This window comes from Labrus mixtus, chromosome 5 (genome assembly GCF_963584025.1).
Source record: "Labrus mixtus chromosome 5, fLabMix1.1, whole genome shotgun sequence".
NCBI classification, from domain to species: Eukaryota; Metazoa; Chordata; class Actinopteri; order Labriformes; family Labridae; genus Labrus; species Labrus mixtus.
The window spans coordinates 30,704,674-30,722,173 of NC_083616.1; the positions used below are offsets into that span (position 1 = coordinate 30,704,674).

General features: G+C 43.4%; 1 protein-coding gene across 5 annotated transcripts in view; it reads left to right on the forward strand.

Annotated features, from left to right (window-relative positions):
- The window catches only part of smtnb (smoothelin b), an 82,784-nt gene that overhangs the window by 48,476 nt on the left and 16,808 nt on the right, over positions 1-17,500 (forward strand). For 3 of the 5 annotated variants that reach the window (XM_061038956.1, XM_061038955.1, XM_061038954.1), the window contains exons 9-13: positions 1,174-1,752; positions 5,643-5,716; positions 15,408-15,596; positions 15,834-15,909; positions 16,720-16,752. In XM_061038956.1, the coding sequence (XP_060894939.1) occupies positions 1,174-1,752; positions 5,643-5,716; positions 15,408-15,596; positions 15,834-15,909; positions 16,720-16,752 (951 nt within the window). The remainder of the gene's footprint in view (positions 1-1,173; positions 1,753-5,642; positions 5,717-15,407; positions 15,597-15,833; positions 15,910-16,719; positions 16,753-17,500) is intronic. The other 2 variants (XM_061038957.1, XM_061038958.1) reach the window with 1 other exon arrangement.

The window sequence follows — 17,500 nt, forward strand, 5'->3', positions numbered from 1 at the left end:
GCGCCCTTACTCTGTCATATGGCCTGGCTTCATGCTGAGTCACCTGATGACCAAGAGCAGGTTGTAAGCTGCAAGTGCATGCAGATATCTCTTCTGGGATTTCATCACAGCAGGTTATGTTCCCCCTCTTTTCAGAATCAGAATCATAAATACTTTATTAATCCCAGGGGCAAAATGCTCTTTTGTTCTGAATACAGCTAGTACCCCAAATATTGATGATGCTAGATGTTTACCAGTGAAGTCCAGCACACTTCCGATACCAAAATCAGATCCAGTGCCTACAGATTCTGCATTAAATAATAATAATAATTTATCCTTTATTAATCCCGTGAGGGGAAATTGAGTTTTACACTCTGTCTAATGAACATGCTACACAAACATGCACAAACAGGATCCATGCATTAATGGAGAGGTCTCAGAGTGAGGGGGCTGCCCACAGCGGGCGCTCCAGAGCAGTTTTTTGGGGTTCGGTGCCTTGCTCAAGGGCACCTCAGCAGTGCTCAGGAAGTGGAAATTTCCTGAGACTAAGCTACTGCCGCCCAAAGACAGATGACTCTCTCTTAAACCATAGTTTCTTGAATATAGTCTCTGTTTGTATCTTTGGTAAGGACTGTGCTCTGTAAGGACTCCAGCATCAGGAGACCACCTCAGTTATTAGTGTGACCATTTAGGGTCAGGACAGATAGCCGGGAACAGAGCATGTAATAATATCCTTCCCTTTTCTCCTTTTTCTAACAGAGAGTGCTCTTTGCTGTGTCCACTGTACTATAAACTGTGGTTTCCCCCTTCAAAGCAGCACATCTCCTTTTCCTTTTGTTAGGATGACCTCAGTGAATATCTTCTCCTCTAATCACTAATGCTTTTTCCGTCAGAGGGTCTGTGCCAAATCATGAGCTTTGTACACATTATCTGACAGCATTAAGGATCCGAGTGAAAGAATATCCATGAGTGGAAGAAACATGTCCTGAAAAGTCCATAAAATAGGATCTGAGAGACGGCGAAACGGGGGAGGTTAAGTCAAGCAAAATAAAGGGGGCTGGAACAAAAAACCTGGAGAGGGGAGGAAAAGAGGGATGGGGATGTGGAGGAGGAGAAGATGAAAACAAGAAGCTATAGGAGATAAGGGAGTGTAAGGGTGTTTTTAAACTTCCCTCCTGCGTTATGTCTTCACAGCACCTGACAAGAAAGATGTGACAGTGGAACAATTCAACCGCACTAACTCCGTGCGGGACCGAATGCGAAAGTTCACCGAGCCCAGCCAGAGCCCAAACGTCCCGGCTTTGAAGAAAACTCCTCTGAGAAACGGGACGACCTCCGGCAGCAGAGCTCCAGAGCTGTTTACACACACAGCAGCATCCCTCAGCACATCTGGAGCCGGGCCAGCGAGGCCGCATGTGGACTCCACAGCTCACACCTCCTCCGCCGCTGCCTCATCTCAGACGAGAGGCGTCGCTCACAAACCCCTGTTTGCAACCAGCCAATGGCAGAACTCGGTGGGCGGGGCGAGGCATCCGGCTGAAAAAGATGTGCACGCCTCCAGCAGCTCAAAGGAAGACGGGACCCCAGGGAGAGCAGCCGGACAGCAGGTCACCCAGGGAGAGGCAGACCCGGATATGAAGACTTTCCTCACCATCGAGATCAAGGACGGGCGCACCACGTCGTCCTCCACGGCCTCGCCCAGCAGGGGCAACATCGTACCCATCACCACCATGACCCCACGCATCAACACTAATGCTCTGGGACAGAGACAAGGTAGGAGCATCAACCTCAGAATATCCCTCCTGAAACCTCAAAGTACTCTCTCTTCTCATGCAGATGTTTCAAAGTTTAAATCCAGGAACACCTGCTTCTTTTTTTTTATTCCCCTAATGCAAAATGCTTTTAAGTGCAAACTCAGCAATATTTCCCCCTTGTCAGGTTTTAAAGAGTTCTTTAAAGCTTCTATGAGGAGTTTTGAGCTGGTTTTAAAACTGAAATAAATATTAATGTCTCTTTATGACCAACAAAACCACCAGCAACAAGATTGTAGGATACCTGATGTTTACATGTTGAACATCAAACACTAGTGTAAATCAAACTATATTGACACCTCTCTCAATAACAACAACAACACTACACGTCCTGGACTACCAGCGTGGCTTTATTCCTTGTGTTAAATTACTAAAAATTACAAGCAAACTCCAGCATGCTCTCTTAATTACACAAAAACATTAGCAAAGCTTCAGTGCAGCGTGTTTTTGTGCCGCTCTCTTTTCTTGTAGCAGCTTTTTCTTAAAAATATGAAAAGTGACTCTACTTCTTAATACTTTTTATCATTGAGATTATAGAGATTGTATAATTTAAAACTTGTGGTATTGAAAAGTATCAAAGTATTGACATTTATGACAACTTTTCTTTGTCATTAGTAACGACTCAAACTGCTGCCGGCCGCAATAGGAGGCAAAGGAGTGATTTACTTCAAGCTGAAGAAACAGCCTCTTTTTAAAATTTGCAAAGCAAAGGTTCTTAAAGTGTGATATATATATATATATATATGACTGTTCAATAAAAGTAGGATGGGATTAGTTGATAAATACCAAAACACAGCTTCACATGCTCGGGACAAAATCAGCTCAGAGGTCCCACTTGGTCCTCAAAATGACGAGCTTCAATTATGCAAACGTACAGCCCACGCACTGTGTTGTTGCTGTTGTGACTCTTAAATTAGCATCTCAAAATCTTAAATCTCTAACGTCGACTCTTACATCACAATGGAATCCCAGCCGCTTGTGGGACGCGAGGGGCTCCAAAGAATCGGTCACGAGTGGGACGATGAGAAGAGGACAAAGCACAAACATGAGTGATGAGTGGGGATACAGCGTGGCTGTACTGAAGGGTGTTTGTTATGAAGTGGGCAGCGCTGCGATGAAGAGGGGGTGAGGTCAGCAGAGAGTGTATCTGCTCAGAGGAAAACAACAACAGGCTGTGTGAGAGCACGCTGAATAGTCCCACTGTTACAGTGTAAGTGAATAAACCTGCCGGCTCACAGACGAGGTTTGTTTGAAACATTCAGTCTTCATTGTCTCTCGGCTCTTTGTTTAATTCAACAATCAGTCATCTGCGTTTACACCTGATGAGCACTTTTCATGAGAAGAGATCCGCACATAGAAACCAAAGTCCTGATTGAAAAAGCAGTTTAAGATTTTCACTTTGAATGCAGACTTTTTCCCCCACTCAAAATTATAATTTCAATGTTAGCACAAAGAAATGCAGCTTTTTACATTTCTACAGTATAAACCAAGACATGAGATATCTGCCATGAGCAACAAAGCAGAACAAAGAGAGAATCAAAGGCAAAACAAAAATGCTTCCCATGCTTTCAAAACGAGTTCATCTATCCAAAAACGAGGCTTTTAATGCTGAATAGAGAAAATATGAAGGGTAAAAATGTGAATTATACACAGTCAGACACTAAGTTATCCACAAATATAAGGCAGCTCATTGTAAGTTCAATCAATTCTATGTTACCATGGCAACCCATGACTTAAATTTTTATTTTTAAGATTTATTTTTGGGCTTTTTGGGCCTTTATTTAAGAGATAGGACGGTGGATAGAGTCAGAAATGGGAGAGAGAGAGAATGAGGGCAATGACATGCAGGAAAGGAGCCACAGGTCGGATTTGAACCTGGGCCGCCCCCCACCTGGAAGACCACAGCTTCCATACATGGGATGCGCGCACTAACCACCAGCGCCGCCCATGACTTGAATTTTTAATGGAGAATAATGAAACAGTTTGTTCTTGTGTGTGAACACTGTGGCTGATAGAGAAGAACATTACATCGTGGTGGCTTTCATTGAAAAGTGTAAAAACAAAGAAACTCACAATGAAACTTTGTTGAGCTCAAATCTTAAAGCTGCCGTGAGAAACCTTGTTTTCTTGATTTTGGCGACACCTGTGGACAAAGTAAACTCTGATGCCTTTGTTTGTTTTGTCCTGTACATGTGTTAGTATTGTTTACTGTCGAATGTATCACACAGAAAATCTTCACCACGGAAAATATATTTTTTAAAAGCTTGTTTCTGCAGCACGCAGTTAATCACTTTAAATATCACCTCCCCTGCAGCAACGATTTCAGGCATTGAAAAAAACAGTCACATCATGACAAAAGAAATCGACTTTAATGTTCAGCATGTTGTAGTTGTTGGAGAAAAACAGAACGTGTTAAAAGGGGAACACTTAACAGTATCAAATGATTAATAGGGTAGTTTCCTTAATCAGAGTATGAGTCTCTCAAAAAACACAATGTTCCTGTATCGTAATCTACACACTCCTACAGCACATCCTCACTGTACAAACAGTCCCAGCAGGGATTCATTAATTGCATACATGCAAAAAAAAAAAACCCTGAATTGCACAAATCTCAGACGGATTCAGAAGCCAAGCTGCTCCGCTGCTGTTGCAGTCTGTCAAAACAAGATGTGTTAAGTTTCAGCAGCCGGGACCTCCAACCCAAACTGTTTATTTAAAAGTTACAGATTGACCTTCACGATTACAGCTTCAACATGTCGTACAAGCCGGCTCACGAGGATGTGTTCTGGCAGAGAGACGGTCGCATGCTTTCTCTTTTCAGCTGAATTTGCATTAATGCTTTTTGGCTCCTTTTTTGGGAACCTGCGTTTTTTTTTTTTGTTTTTTTTTTACTGCCTTAACGCAGCCTTTTGGATTCTGTCTCTGATTACCGACTAAAAGCTCCCACCAAGAGTCTTAAAAGGACTCGGTGCTGGTGTGCATCAATCCTGTGTTTTATGGCACATGGGGGGGGGGGGGGGGTTGGGGGTTGTCCTGCAGGAGAAGAGGTTTGTTTAAGTTAAAAGTGTTGTAAACTACATTTCCCCCCCTCCTCATCGGACCGTTGTTTATAAAACTATGGCAGTTTATGTAACTGAGTAATGGAGACCACTAACACACATTTCAGTGTGCAGTTTGTTCTTACTATTACTTTTTTATGACTTGCAGTTTTTCAGTTTTCAGGGGGGGGTGTAAGGGGTGGCTGTGGCTCAGTTGGCAGAGTTGTCGTCTCTCAACCGGAAGGGTTGGCCCCCCATAACTCAACCATGTAGACCGATGGGCAGCCAGAGCCAGGACAGGACCAGAGGGCTGTCAACTGGGAACCGTCCTTTGTCTGTGTTCGAACCAATTAGTCCCACGACACTTTGGGAAGGTCAGACTGTGAGCTCCGGCGTCCCAGAGCCGCCCCTCTCCAAACACCAGACCCACACGCAGACCCTCTATGTCTTAGCTGCCCTACCACATGGCTTTTTAAATAAATCAAAACAGAATGATACATCCTATCTCATACCTAATCCGTACAGCCAACGTGCATCCACTTGATCTTCACTCATATTCAGTATCACGGTACAGGAGAGATTCATGATGTTCTTTGAAGGAGGCTCTCGGGGTTTCTCCCAGTTCCTGAAGAGGATCTGTCGACCAGTCAGGATAGCAGCCTGTATCCAGTATATCAGTGTTTCTGGAAAAGGCAGATAACACTTCACAGTCTCCTAAAATTAGAGCTTAGGTCAGAGCACAAACTGACTTTTTATCACATTGACTGATCTATATTTTCATGCAAATAACTCATGTTCACTTCTTGTGTTTTAGAGTTGACCCTCGGCCTCAGGGCGACCCCTTTCAAGCTCTCCTCGTCCAGCATCTCCTCCGGATCCTCCATCAAGGTAAAAATCTCACTTTGCACGGGATGTTTTGAGAAATGTTTTTATCAAATTTAAAAGAAAGGCAAGTTCATTCATAAATCACTGTTCATACAGAGAGCAAGTCAAAGTGCTTTAACAAAAAATCCCAGAACATAAGGAACATTCAGAGCGTAAAAAAAATCTGATGAAACGTAAAAAAAAGACCATTCAACACAAAGTATCTCAATTAGTTTTTTCTTTTTTTGTGCTCCAGTTTGTTTGTTGGGTTTTCCTTCAAATTAATAATCGATGACTGATCAATAATCTGCTCTGCGCATCCACAAGTATCGCATTGATCTACAGACACGGACTGCAGAGTCTTACCTTCCCAACAGACACAGATTCACTGATCCCGCCTAAACCGAGAAAGATCCTGTTTAACACCCATCCCAGAACTATTTCCTGAGGATTTGGGCTCACAGCTTGCTCCCTCTGTGCGGGGCACAGCCATAAGCCGCCTCAGAAACACCACACATACGGGTAACCTCGATATTTTACCTATTGCCTATTGCAGTTGGGACGCTTCAATCACAACATATTTTAAGATTTATCCTAAGTTGTTCTTCTCCGTATTTTCCGACTTTTCCTAAATGGGCTTGAGTTTGTTCCTTTCAATTAAAAACACTAATTCTGCTCTCATCCTCTATTTCATTCCCTCCTTTTTTTCAAATCAATTCCATTTGTAGCAGATATCACCTATAAAGGTCTGAGAGGCGAGTGAGCCGGGGACATTAAAAGACAAACAGAGTGTGAGAAAAGCCCGGAGAGGAGGGAAGCGCAGTGTTTATCAAACACAGAGCGGGTAGCCAGTCACATCTGTCCTTGTAGGGTATGTGAAAGGAGAGGGAGAGAGAGGGAGGGGGGGGAGGGGGGGGGGGGGGGGGGGGGGCATTCCTCCTTTTTCTCTTGGCAGGACATGCCCACTCTGAGATTTATCTGGGAAATGTTTCCTAAATCACACCTGTCTGTCTGTCTGTCTGTCTGTCTGTCTGTCTGTCTTCATGCACATCATCAGCGTCCACTTTAATTAAAGAGTGTCAACATACTGTAAGTCTTTACTTAAGTACAAACCGATCCACTCCAGTCTAGTCCTGACCACCTGGGGGGTTAGGAAGACCTGCTAAAGTCCCGTTAGCCTCTTTGGTTAAACTCCTCGCTCGTCCATGAATGGAGAGTGAGAAGAGACATGTCCTGTTTATTCCTTAAAGGCGGTGTATTTAAACTCTGGAGCAGAGGGGGGGTAATCCCTGTTACAGGCTGACAGAGCTGGTTAATTAAGGCTGAGAGGAGACTCGCTCTGCAGGGCTGCCAGGTGGATTTAAGATGTTTGGATAAGACTGTCTCCATCAGTTAGGCTGGTTCTTTTTTTTTCCAAGTAATCTGCAGATGGACCAGGACTCTGCAAGAGATGAGGTTTATATAATACAACATTTTACAATATTGTAATGTCACTGTGAGTGCTTACCTAGTGGCAACCGTTCAGGATTTAAAAATAAAGCCAATAAGGAATAGCAAAAAAAAAAATCCCAAATCCGAAAAATCTTAGGTCCCATTATTCCATTATTATTCCTGCAGTAATAAACATGTTTACAGCCAGTTAGCTCATTTTCTTTATTGGTAAACACTGTGGACCTTTTTTCTGATTGTAAAAAGTTAAAGGGTTAAACATAAATTATGAATTTATTTAGGCTGTGAACAAGTTTATTCGGGTATTTTAACACGGGCTGTAAATAAAATTTCTTCGGCTTTTGCAGCTCACCTCAAGTGGACACTTGAGGAACTGCAGTTTTTTGCGTTCTGAATTGTATTATTTTTTCGACACTGTATGTTGCTGCCTGCGCGTTGCTGATTTGACTGACAGGTGGTCATGTTGTAGCTGTTTGCCACGAGGCGTAGAACCCCCTCAGCTCCACCTTTTTACCTGTTTCTCTAGATAGACGCTAGGTGGAGTCTACATTTCCAATATGGCGACTTCAGTTATTTGGCTTCAAAACACCTCTTAAGAAAACTAATGGATGACATCACTGTCACTACGTCCATTTTTACACACTCAATATAATGTTTACATGAGTTTAGTATGACTAAGCATGATATATCTTTTAAATCGGGGGAAGGGAAATGTTTGTAGCAGCATCAGAAAATCAGCTTTTTATTATTGAAAAGTGTTTCTTCACCTCCCAGAACTTCTTTCTTTCCTGCAGCCAGCCAACAGCACAGCTTGAATTATTGCCTGCTTCATGTGTCACTCATGAGTTAAACCTTTAATTGTCACTGTCCCGTTCACTCTGTGGTTATTCATAACAGCTTGGCCTCATGCATAGACTCAGTCTGCAGCCTCAGTGTATGGGCTCAACGTGAATGCCTCCATTGATAAATCCCGCTGCTGTGATGAAAACTAAGTCCTTCTCTGTTTCAACAGTCAAACAAGCTCATGTTTCGCCTTCCACTGCCAGATTTACTCAAGTTTTACCAAAACAAACACTTAGCCTTAGGGACTTGACTAATGAGATTGTACAAACAGCAGCAGCCGCCGTCGCTTAGCATCAACCAGTGGGGAGGCGGCTTTGTTTCAGGCTGATCCAGAGACCACCTGTTCTGACTTTCCACGGTTAAGACAAAGTTCAAGGTTATGTGAGAGGAAGGACTTATAACAAAGTAGCTTATACAAGTTCCCTTTGCACATGAGCGTGTACTGTAGGTTCATCAGTGCAAGAGGAGATGCAGATATATCGAGGGAATATTCGGTGTAGCACGAGTTTTAATAAGCTCTTCCTGTTTGGTGTTGTTAAAGGTTGTTTATCGACCGCAGTGGTTCCTGTGTGCGGCTCTGATCTGTTTGGGTGGTCTCTCGGCTTCTCTTTGGTGGTCTCGCTTCAGCACTCACAACCTCCACAATTACTGAGTGGTATTTCATTTGAAATCTAATAAAAAGCGTGCGTCTGATTGCATCGGCTCTGGCTGTGGATGATGTGTAGGGTAACATTTTCATTTATCTAACCAGGAAAAGCTTGTTGGGATTCTAAGAGTGTCAGGATCACAACAGGCATCAGCACAGTCGATTTGTCATCATTACAAAAGTTAAACTTTAATATAATATTAGAAAAAATCAAGAGATGTCATTACATTTGTGATGCCACAACGACACAAATAGAAAGTCTAGTCACTAAGGGCGTCCCGTGCTTAACCACGATTGTCCCCCCTCCCCATTCCCCCGCTGGCCTGCAATCACACTGCTCCAGGACTAAGCCTGAGCACGGTAACCTCTTGTACATAACGTTGTAACACAACACATGCATGGCTTTACGGGATTATGAAGCGTGCTTAGTTTACAGGACAGGTGAATGAATAAAAGCACAGAAAACACAGAGAACATGACGGCTGCTTTACTGACTGTGTCTTATTTTGAGTGAGTGAGTTTTGGGTAATTACTTTTAATTAACAAACAATGCAAGTTGGGGCGCCGGTGGCCGAGTGGTTAGTTTGTGTGCACCATGCCCAGGTTCAAATCCGACCTGTGGCACCTTTTCCGCATGTCATTCCCCACTCTCTCTCTCTCTCTTTCTTATCAAATTGAATGTTTTTTCCCCAGCTCAGTTCTGATCCTATTCCTGTTTTCTTCCTCCTGGTGTAGGTTGAAGGTACAGCCGACCTAAAAGAGACTTTTCCATAAGAATTCGTCAGTGTTTTGGTCCCTATGTGGACAAAATAAGACAATCCAACAAGTAAATACAATAAACTGATAAATAAAGGCTTTAAAATCTTGATACACAGCTTGGAAAGGAGAGCTGCATGTTTCAAAGATTACAATCTAATCAAAGCTCAACAAAGGGAAGTGATTGACGTAAAGGTGTCAGAGTGAAAGACAGAGCGCTGGACCTTTTCAAATACAGAAGAAGTAAGATGAAGTTTTTGTCCGGGTGGAGATGCTTGTATTATTTCAGAGCAGTGATGAGAGTTTGTATCAGACAGGTGACGTTGATTATTGATGCCTCCTCCTGCTCTGAGTGATCTCAGCTGCTCCTGCTCGTCTCAGCTCAACGCCGCGCTCAGCCTTGAACACAAACATAAATAATACCTCAGCTTTATTACCGGGGTGATGACAGGACGCTCTCTCTCTTTTTGTCCTGCACTCACACAGACTACTGCCAAGCTCTGGGTCACGCAGGCAAAGTGCTGCTGTGTGAACTCACAGGACACACAGACACTCAGTCAGTGACAGGTTGTCTCTCTGTCACATAGAGGCAGAAAGACCCCCATTGTTATCATACTGCTGATCCATGACACATGCTGCTTACACAACCACATCAGGCGTGGGACAGATTTAAGCCTGGTCTGTAGAGAGGAGTGCTAACCGGGGAGAAAAGGTGTGAGAAGTGTTTATTGGATTAAACCTTAAAAACTAATTTTCTCCCCCCTGATGTCTCCTGATTTTCATTACCTAAGAAGATTCTTAGTTCACCTCTTTGATGGTTCCCCTGAAGACAGAAACCTCTGCATTATGTTTTAAAGTGACACAACCTCTATTATTCTATTGATCAAAAGTACCAAAAAATACCAAAGGTTAAATGAAATTACAGATCTCCGGTCATATTTCAACCCAAAGCTGCCACAAGTGAAAGAGAGAGAGCACTGTCTTGATTGAACAAACTCACTAGTAGTGCAATAGTTGTGCAATGTCGACAGTGTGCAATACGCTTGCTTGCAATATTTAGAAATTGAAAACAATAAATAACCAAATATTGGGCGCGTAGGGCTTCTATTTTTGATGCCGTATCGAAACAGGTATCAATATCGTTCGCTTTTTAAATCAATCATATCAAAGTTAAAACATCTGGAATCAGCCCTGAAAACGTCAGCACATTATTTTTGGTTATTGAGCTGACCAGCTTTATTACACTTTGTCCTGTCTTACCTAATGCCCTGCCAGGCTTCATGCATGGGTACAGTTTGTACCGTACTATTTGATTTCTATGCATACAGTACAACATGCAAATAAATCTCCAGATAAGGATGTCAAAGATGTTCTCATGAGCTGCTTATGCCAAGAAGAAGTACACACAGATTTCTGTCAGCGCTCATGGAGAGCTCTTAATTTAACACAAAAGCACTTGAAGAATCCTCTCGAGCAGCACGTGGCTCCTGCTGCTTTGTCAGTAAGCCTGTTGGCTGGGATTTCCCTCCTACTGTTGTCAGGATACCAGAAAGTTCAACTTTGATATGATTCTGGTGAAAATCAAATTATTTGGTGACTGATTTGATTTGATACCACAGGAAGAAAAACTGAAGTCCTATGAAGGGTAAAACTCCCACACCAAAAACATTTGTGAAATTTCCAAACAGAAATACAATGTTCTAATATGGAAATGCTGCCAATGTTTTGTGCAATTTAGACAGTGTGTGTTGGACTTTGTGACAGTTTAATTCCTCTCCAATGGACCTGTCAAAAGAAATTAAATTTGTAGCTTCTGTACTTTTTTATTCTATCAATCATAAAATTAAACGAGATTGTTTGATTTTAAAACACGTGGCATCAAAAAAGTACAAAAGTATCAAACATTTTGACAACCTTATTACTTTCCAAACAACCTTTCCCAGTTCTGTGGAGAATTGCCCCCAAAATTCAGCGTTACTCCAAATTAACCCTCAACACTTTGTCCCTTTATGGACGATCTTTCTTGAATCACAGTCATGCAACCCAACTGACCTCATTACAGCCGGGGCCGAGCTGAGTTTTTCAGGACTAATTTATAGATGAGTGACATTGCAACAAATGACTACTCGACCCAGGCACAGAGCCACATCTAAACCCTCATTGCCTGCCAAGAGAGGTGTGAAGGACAAGCCCTCCAAATGAAAAGAGGGTTTGAAAGAGGGAGGGGTGAGTTTTTCACATTTTTGCCGTTGCCATTCCCCCTCTGGCCTTCCACCAGTGCCCCAGGACTGACTGGATCAGTGGAATAATGGTGGGGCAGGAGATAAATAGACATGTCCACAACACCTGGGAACAAGGGGGTTGGTCCACTGCTGCCTGGGAAACAGGATTCCTTGCGTGCTCATTGGCTGTCAGCGTGTTAACCAGTAAAGAGGGGAGATTTGCAGGGGGGGTATAAAGGACAGGCATTGTTTTGGAAGGTCCCTATAGACAGCTGGACAGTGAGTACACCCAGCAGCCTCTCATCTTTGGGACAGTCCCGTGGATATAACTAACTAAAAGGACTTCAGCCATGCCTGGAGTGAATCTCGACTTCCTCCCAGCCTCCCAGGCTTCAGAGGAGTTGGGGAGCCCGGACAGCACTTGTGCAGAATCTGGACTGGAGGAAGTGATCGGTGATCTGCTTGCACAGGATGAAGAAGAGGATGAAGAGGAGCCGTTCAACCAGAGTAAATTTGAATTGACTTTACGGTCTGCAGTGGGGGAGATCCATAGTGACCTGCAGGACTTTGGGAAGCGGGTGGATGCCCGTCTGGAGGAGGCAGCGGCTCAGGTGCTTCCCGTGGCTGAGGCTCTTGCCAGGCTGCAGGAGGAGAACTCGAGGCTGAGGAATCAACAGGAAAGACTTATGAAGCAAGTGGAAGTCCTGTGCCAAGCAATGGGTCTGCAGGTACTCGACAGCGAGGAAAATTCCCCTTCAGCTCCATGTGACGCCGAAACTCCAACCAATGACTCTCCAACTTTGTCCGGTGAAATTGCATCTTCTTCCAGTGATCCTCCAGACTGCACAGCTCACGAGCCTGCACTCGAAACACCTCAAGATACTTCCGCCTGCACCCCCGAAGATTCTGTATCCAGTGCACCACAGGACACTGAAGCTGGCAATCTTCAAGATACATCAGGGGATCTTCAGGGTCCTCTCGTATGTACCCAGGAATCAGAATCCGTATCGAATGGGACGGACAAACCGAAGAATTTGGAGCCGTCAACCGTCCAACACCCGCCTACATTTGCAACCCGCCGCTCCCTCTCTGCCCCCTCCTTGATGGCGGATATCTCTTGCGCCAACAGCCCGGTACTGCTCTCTGTTAAAGCTTTGATCATGACCCCTTTTAATGCAGATAAGACGCTTTATAAACGGGTATGTCTTGTGTTCAAGTGTTGACGAGTTCAGCCACCCAAGTTCTGCTTGTAGACCCGATGTTCCTCGTCTTTGAGCTTTGAGCCGTTTGTTTTAATCTGACACCCACTTCATTTAAAATAAAAAAATCTTTACCATCTCAGCTGTCAGTCAGCTTTGGCAGCTTGTGTTTATGTAGAGGACTTCACTGCAATCTGTCACAGTGGTATTCCAACCCTCTATCACCATGTGTTTCTGATCGTGTCCTGGCTAGCACTCCTGTGAGTGTGTGTGTGTGCATCCAAGTGCCCTGTTGGGTGGATTCACTTCCTGGTAGAGAATATCATCCATTAAAATTACTTTGGCATGAATTTGGCATCTTAAAAGGAGCAGTAAATGCAAAGATTCAACTTGTCTGACTTCAGAACAAGAGTGGGATTTTAGGAGATTGATGCTCGGCCTCATCTTGAGCCTTGAATCCTTAAAACAAACTCTGTGTGTATGCATGTGGACCGGTGACATTTTGAAGGGTTACTGAATGTTTGCAGAACTAACGTCAATCATTCAACAAGCCAGAGTTCATATTCATGTCTAATCCTACAAAGACAGCTGGGTCTGCCAATCAGCTGTTCTAGTAAAAGGTGGCAGGCTTCCCCTAAATGTTCGAGATAATGAAGGGTGACCTTATCTGTCCATTTGTTATTATGCCTGTGCAATATTAGCTATGCCCCCCGGATGTCAGCTGTTTGTAATCCTGCTGGTGGAGAGGTGAATCGACTCTACAGAGGAGCATTTTTTGGCACTTTTTTGTGACTCAGCTGGTGAGCACACTGAATTAAAGATGAGTGGAGAAGGAAGGTTATCTGAGACTTTTCTGTGGCTGAATCCATCGTCTCTCAGACGGGAGGTTGGCGGTTCAATCCCAAGCTTTGAATGGTCACAAGACTAGAAGAGGACTATAAAAGTACAGACCATTTACCCTTTTACCCCTTCATACACTCCCTCAGTGACTTTGTTTGGCTGTGTTGTGTATTAAAACATTCCCCGTCGGTCAAGTTCTTCTCAGTCAGTTCTGTCCCCGAGGCCAGAAAATTCTTAGAAACCAGCGACCACCAGTGAACATGAAGCACTGCGGCCGTGCTGGGCTCAGTCCCTCGCTCAGACCGGGTCTAACTGGGGCCCACGGGGAGGATGGATCAGCTGTTTGAGCTAAATCTGTACCAAGGAATCAGTTACAACAAAAGCATCAGCCAGAGCCCATACTTATACCACCACAGGCACTCAGCTTCATAGGAAAAGTTCACTGATGTTTTCCTGTAGGAGTCCCTCTGCACCTTTAAGAAAAAGCTAAAGACCCAGCTCTTTCATGAATACCTACTAACTTAATGATGATGGTCTCCATGTTATTGATGATGATGATGGTAATGACGATGGGGCATCAGTCACACTCCATGGACTATGCTAACAGTAACTTGGCAGGGTTTGCTCTCGCTCTCATGTGCTTACTCTCTCTGGCACAGCTGGAAGGAGGAGGAGATGTTAGTAATGATGAGATGTGGTGACTGGGCAGGCTTTGTACAAGAAGAGAGATTATTAGAGGGAGCCTGATTCACACACTCGGGCCTATTATGGCTGCAGTGTGACAACATACGAAATCCTCTGTTTATAATGTCCTAATGCCAGGAAGATTTACTTATGTTTCATTAGTGTCAGAATAAAAGCCCCAGGTTAGGAGGGCGCTTAAATTACAATGCACAAGTCCAACTAAGGCAACTTTAATTAAACAAAAAAAAAAAAGTAAGTATTGCCTCTTCTTGGGATGCTTAACATCAAACATGTCCCTTTGTACCGGTCCTTTGCCTTTTTTTACCTTCTGTTGTAACTCTTGATGTTCCAGAAGTTCCTTTTTTTCTCTTTCAAAATAAAACAACTGTTGCCTTCTGTTTTCTCCTGTTGCAAAACAAATTTCCCCTTTAGGGACAATAAATAATCTGAATGTGAAGAGGAAATAAAGCCATAAAAAGATTTTTATGAGACAATCATCTTAACTGAGTTCTTTAAAGTCTTTATATGTGATTCTTTGATCCAGCAGATGTCGCCCTTGAGCACCAGCATGAAACCAAAACAACTCGCGCTGCATTGTTGTGTTAGCATGCTAATGCTAGCGATCTTTATTACGCTCGTATCTTCACACTGCATGTAAATTTACCTGAAATGAGCGTGATCTAGAAACACAGTTAAGCAGTGAGTACAGTATGTTATTCTTCTTTTCTCTAGTCCCTCAATTAAACAACTTTTATACACGAGGGGAGGAGTCAGCCGGCCGTCCTGGCGATGTAAACAAAGTGAAGATAGGACTCTGAAAACTCTGAAAACATCACAGACAGTGGGACTCGGGTGTTACACCCATTGTAGACAGTCATGACTCACAGAGTTATTTTCAGAGGATATACTTGATTTATATTATATTTAAGTGTGAAAAATAATAAAGCATATAAAACCTTTAAAATGAACGTAAACATTACCTCTGAACTCTGCAGTCAAAGCATGCTTTTACAGTTCTGTGTGTGTGCTCATGCTCACGCTCTTGTGTGTATTTGTTTTGTGTGTTTCTGTTGCAGATGGAGACCGAGCCTGCTGTGGCCTCTGTGCCAGTGTTTTCAGCCGGACCGTCCGTCACGGTGGCTTGTCACGCCCCCGCCATCCCCAACGGCTCCAGCAGCGTCCAGTCCAAACCCGAGGAACGCTCCGGAAAGTTGACAGCTGAACAGCTGGCTGCGGTGGAGGACGAAGAGCTGCTCGATAAAATGGTAACTCACATCCAAGTATTTACATTTAAAAGCACTTTTTTCTCCTGACTCTGGTCAGTTACAAAGTTCATGTATTACCTCTTAATCTCACCAGTTCAGGGAGGGAACATTAAGTGTGATTGTATAAAGCTATGTTGAAACTGCATACACAAACAGAGCCTTGCCACTGTGGCTTTGTGTAAAGAATAACATCTCACTGTGTCTCTTTGTGGCTCCTTTTTTCTTTTTCCCCAACAGCTCGACGAGTCAAAAGACTTTGAGGAGAGGAAGATGATCCGTGCAGCCATGAGGGACCTTCGCAAGAAAAAGAGAGGTAACAAATCCCCCGTCTGTTTCCTCTGTGTTCATAATGTCAACGTCTGCTGCTCTCTGAAGTCATAAAAGAAAGATACACTGCCTCATTTAAAGGAGCAATATGTAAACTATCTGATGGATTAAATGATAAAGGTATCTTACTATCTGATCATTAAGGAAACATGTTGAAGTGCTGGTTGCTATGACAACAATGCAGCAGTCAGTATGTCCTCCTTCTAACTTTAGATTCTGCTCCTGAATGCTCTGGATTTGTTTGGACCAGAGAAGGTAGGCGCTTTTAAGACACACCCCCACACGGCCGTTTTGGACGCCCCTCAGTTTGCCAGATATGAGAGCAGTTATCAGGTCAACAGATGTTGCAGCGATGGAAGCGGGTCAAGAGAAGTGGTTCAGATAGAAGGGATTGTACCCGACCTAAAAAGCCTCTGCATGTTTCTAATAAGCTCCACGAGCAGAAACGTGCTCAAACTAGGATCAATATTGGAGATGCTTTTGAAAAATGGAGAGAGGTTAGAACACAGAAAGGTTTACAGACCCATGCAGAGCTGGATAAACACTGAAGCTTCAGAGTCCACCACATGGTGACCTGTGTGAGCATGGACTCTAGAGAGGAGGGGGGGGGGGGCAGCTCTCTCCAATGTTTTGAATTTGAACAGTACCCATTTTAAACACTAGGGGTCAGAGTTACATATCGCTCCTTTAAATCAATTTTGAAAAAAAATGTGTTTTTTTTTCTTCCTTTACGTTTATTTAAAACTTTTGAACAAAACTTGCAATTCCACATTATTTCTGTCCATTCTGCCCTCAGAGGTCATGCTGGGATGTACTCAGGAGGAAATAGGTAGGGCAGGTTGGTGTGCAGTGTGAATTAACCACAGAGACTTGCCTGGGTTTGACTTTGTTTGTGTGCACCATCCTGTCATCGTCAGACCACAACAACATCCAAACAGTTAAAGCTTTACAGTCAGTGTGGTGGATGATGAAGGATATGTTCACAGTTTTGTTTTATGCATGAAATGTTGTTTTAATGAGGAATGTGTCACAGTCACCACAGCGTTTATGATGAAGAGTCTGTAAAGAAGGCCTGCACGATACGACGAACAGTAAGCAGTAGTATTGAAATGTGTGACAAACTACTGCATACCTGTGTTTGCAACATGTTTCTTATTAATCCATACTGTATGTATTCATGTTGTTTAGAAACTTTTCAGCAGAGTTTGAATGACTTCGATCTAAAATATCTGTTATTCTGTCCCGAGCAGCGGGTCGGATCCAGACTGGATGACAGGAAGAAAATTAAATAAAAATGTTGACATGATGCTGCTACTCTAGACAATTTTCAGAAATAAATGAAGGATTTTCAATTATTTTATCAAACAGCTGCAAAAATCAAACATCAATTTGAAGCAGCTGTTTGGAACTTTTAGGTTTGTGTAGATTATGGCGCCCCCTGTGGTCATCCTTGAAAGTCTGCATATGGATCGGCTTGATCATATCCAATTTGAAAAACCAGATCGCAATTTAGGTGGATACAGTCGTATTAGTTTTTTGGGGGAAGCAGGTCGCCTAGTGCTTAGCGTGCAAGCCCC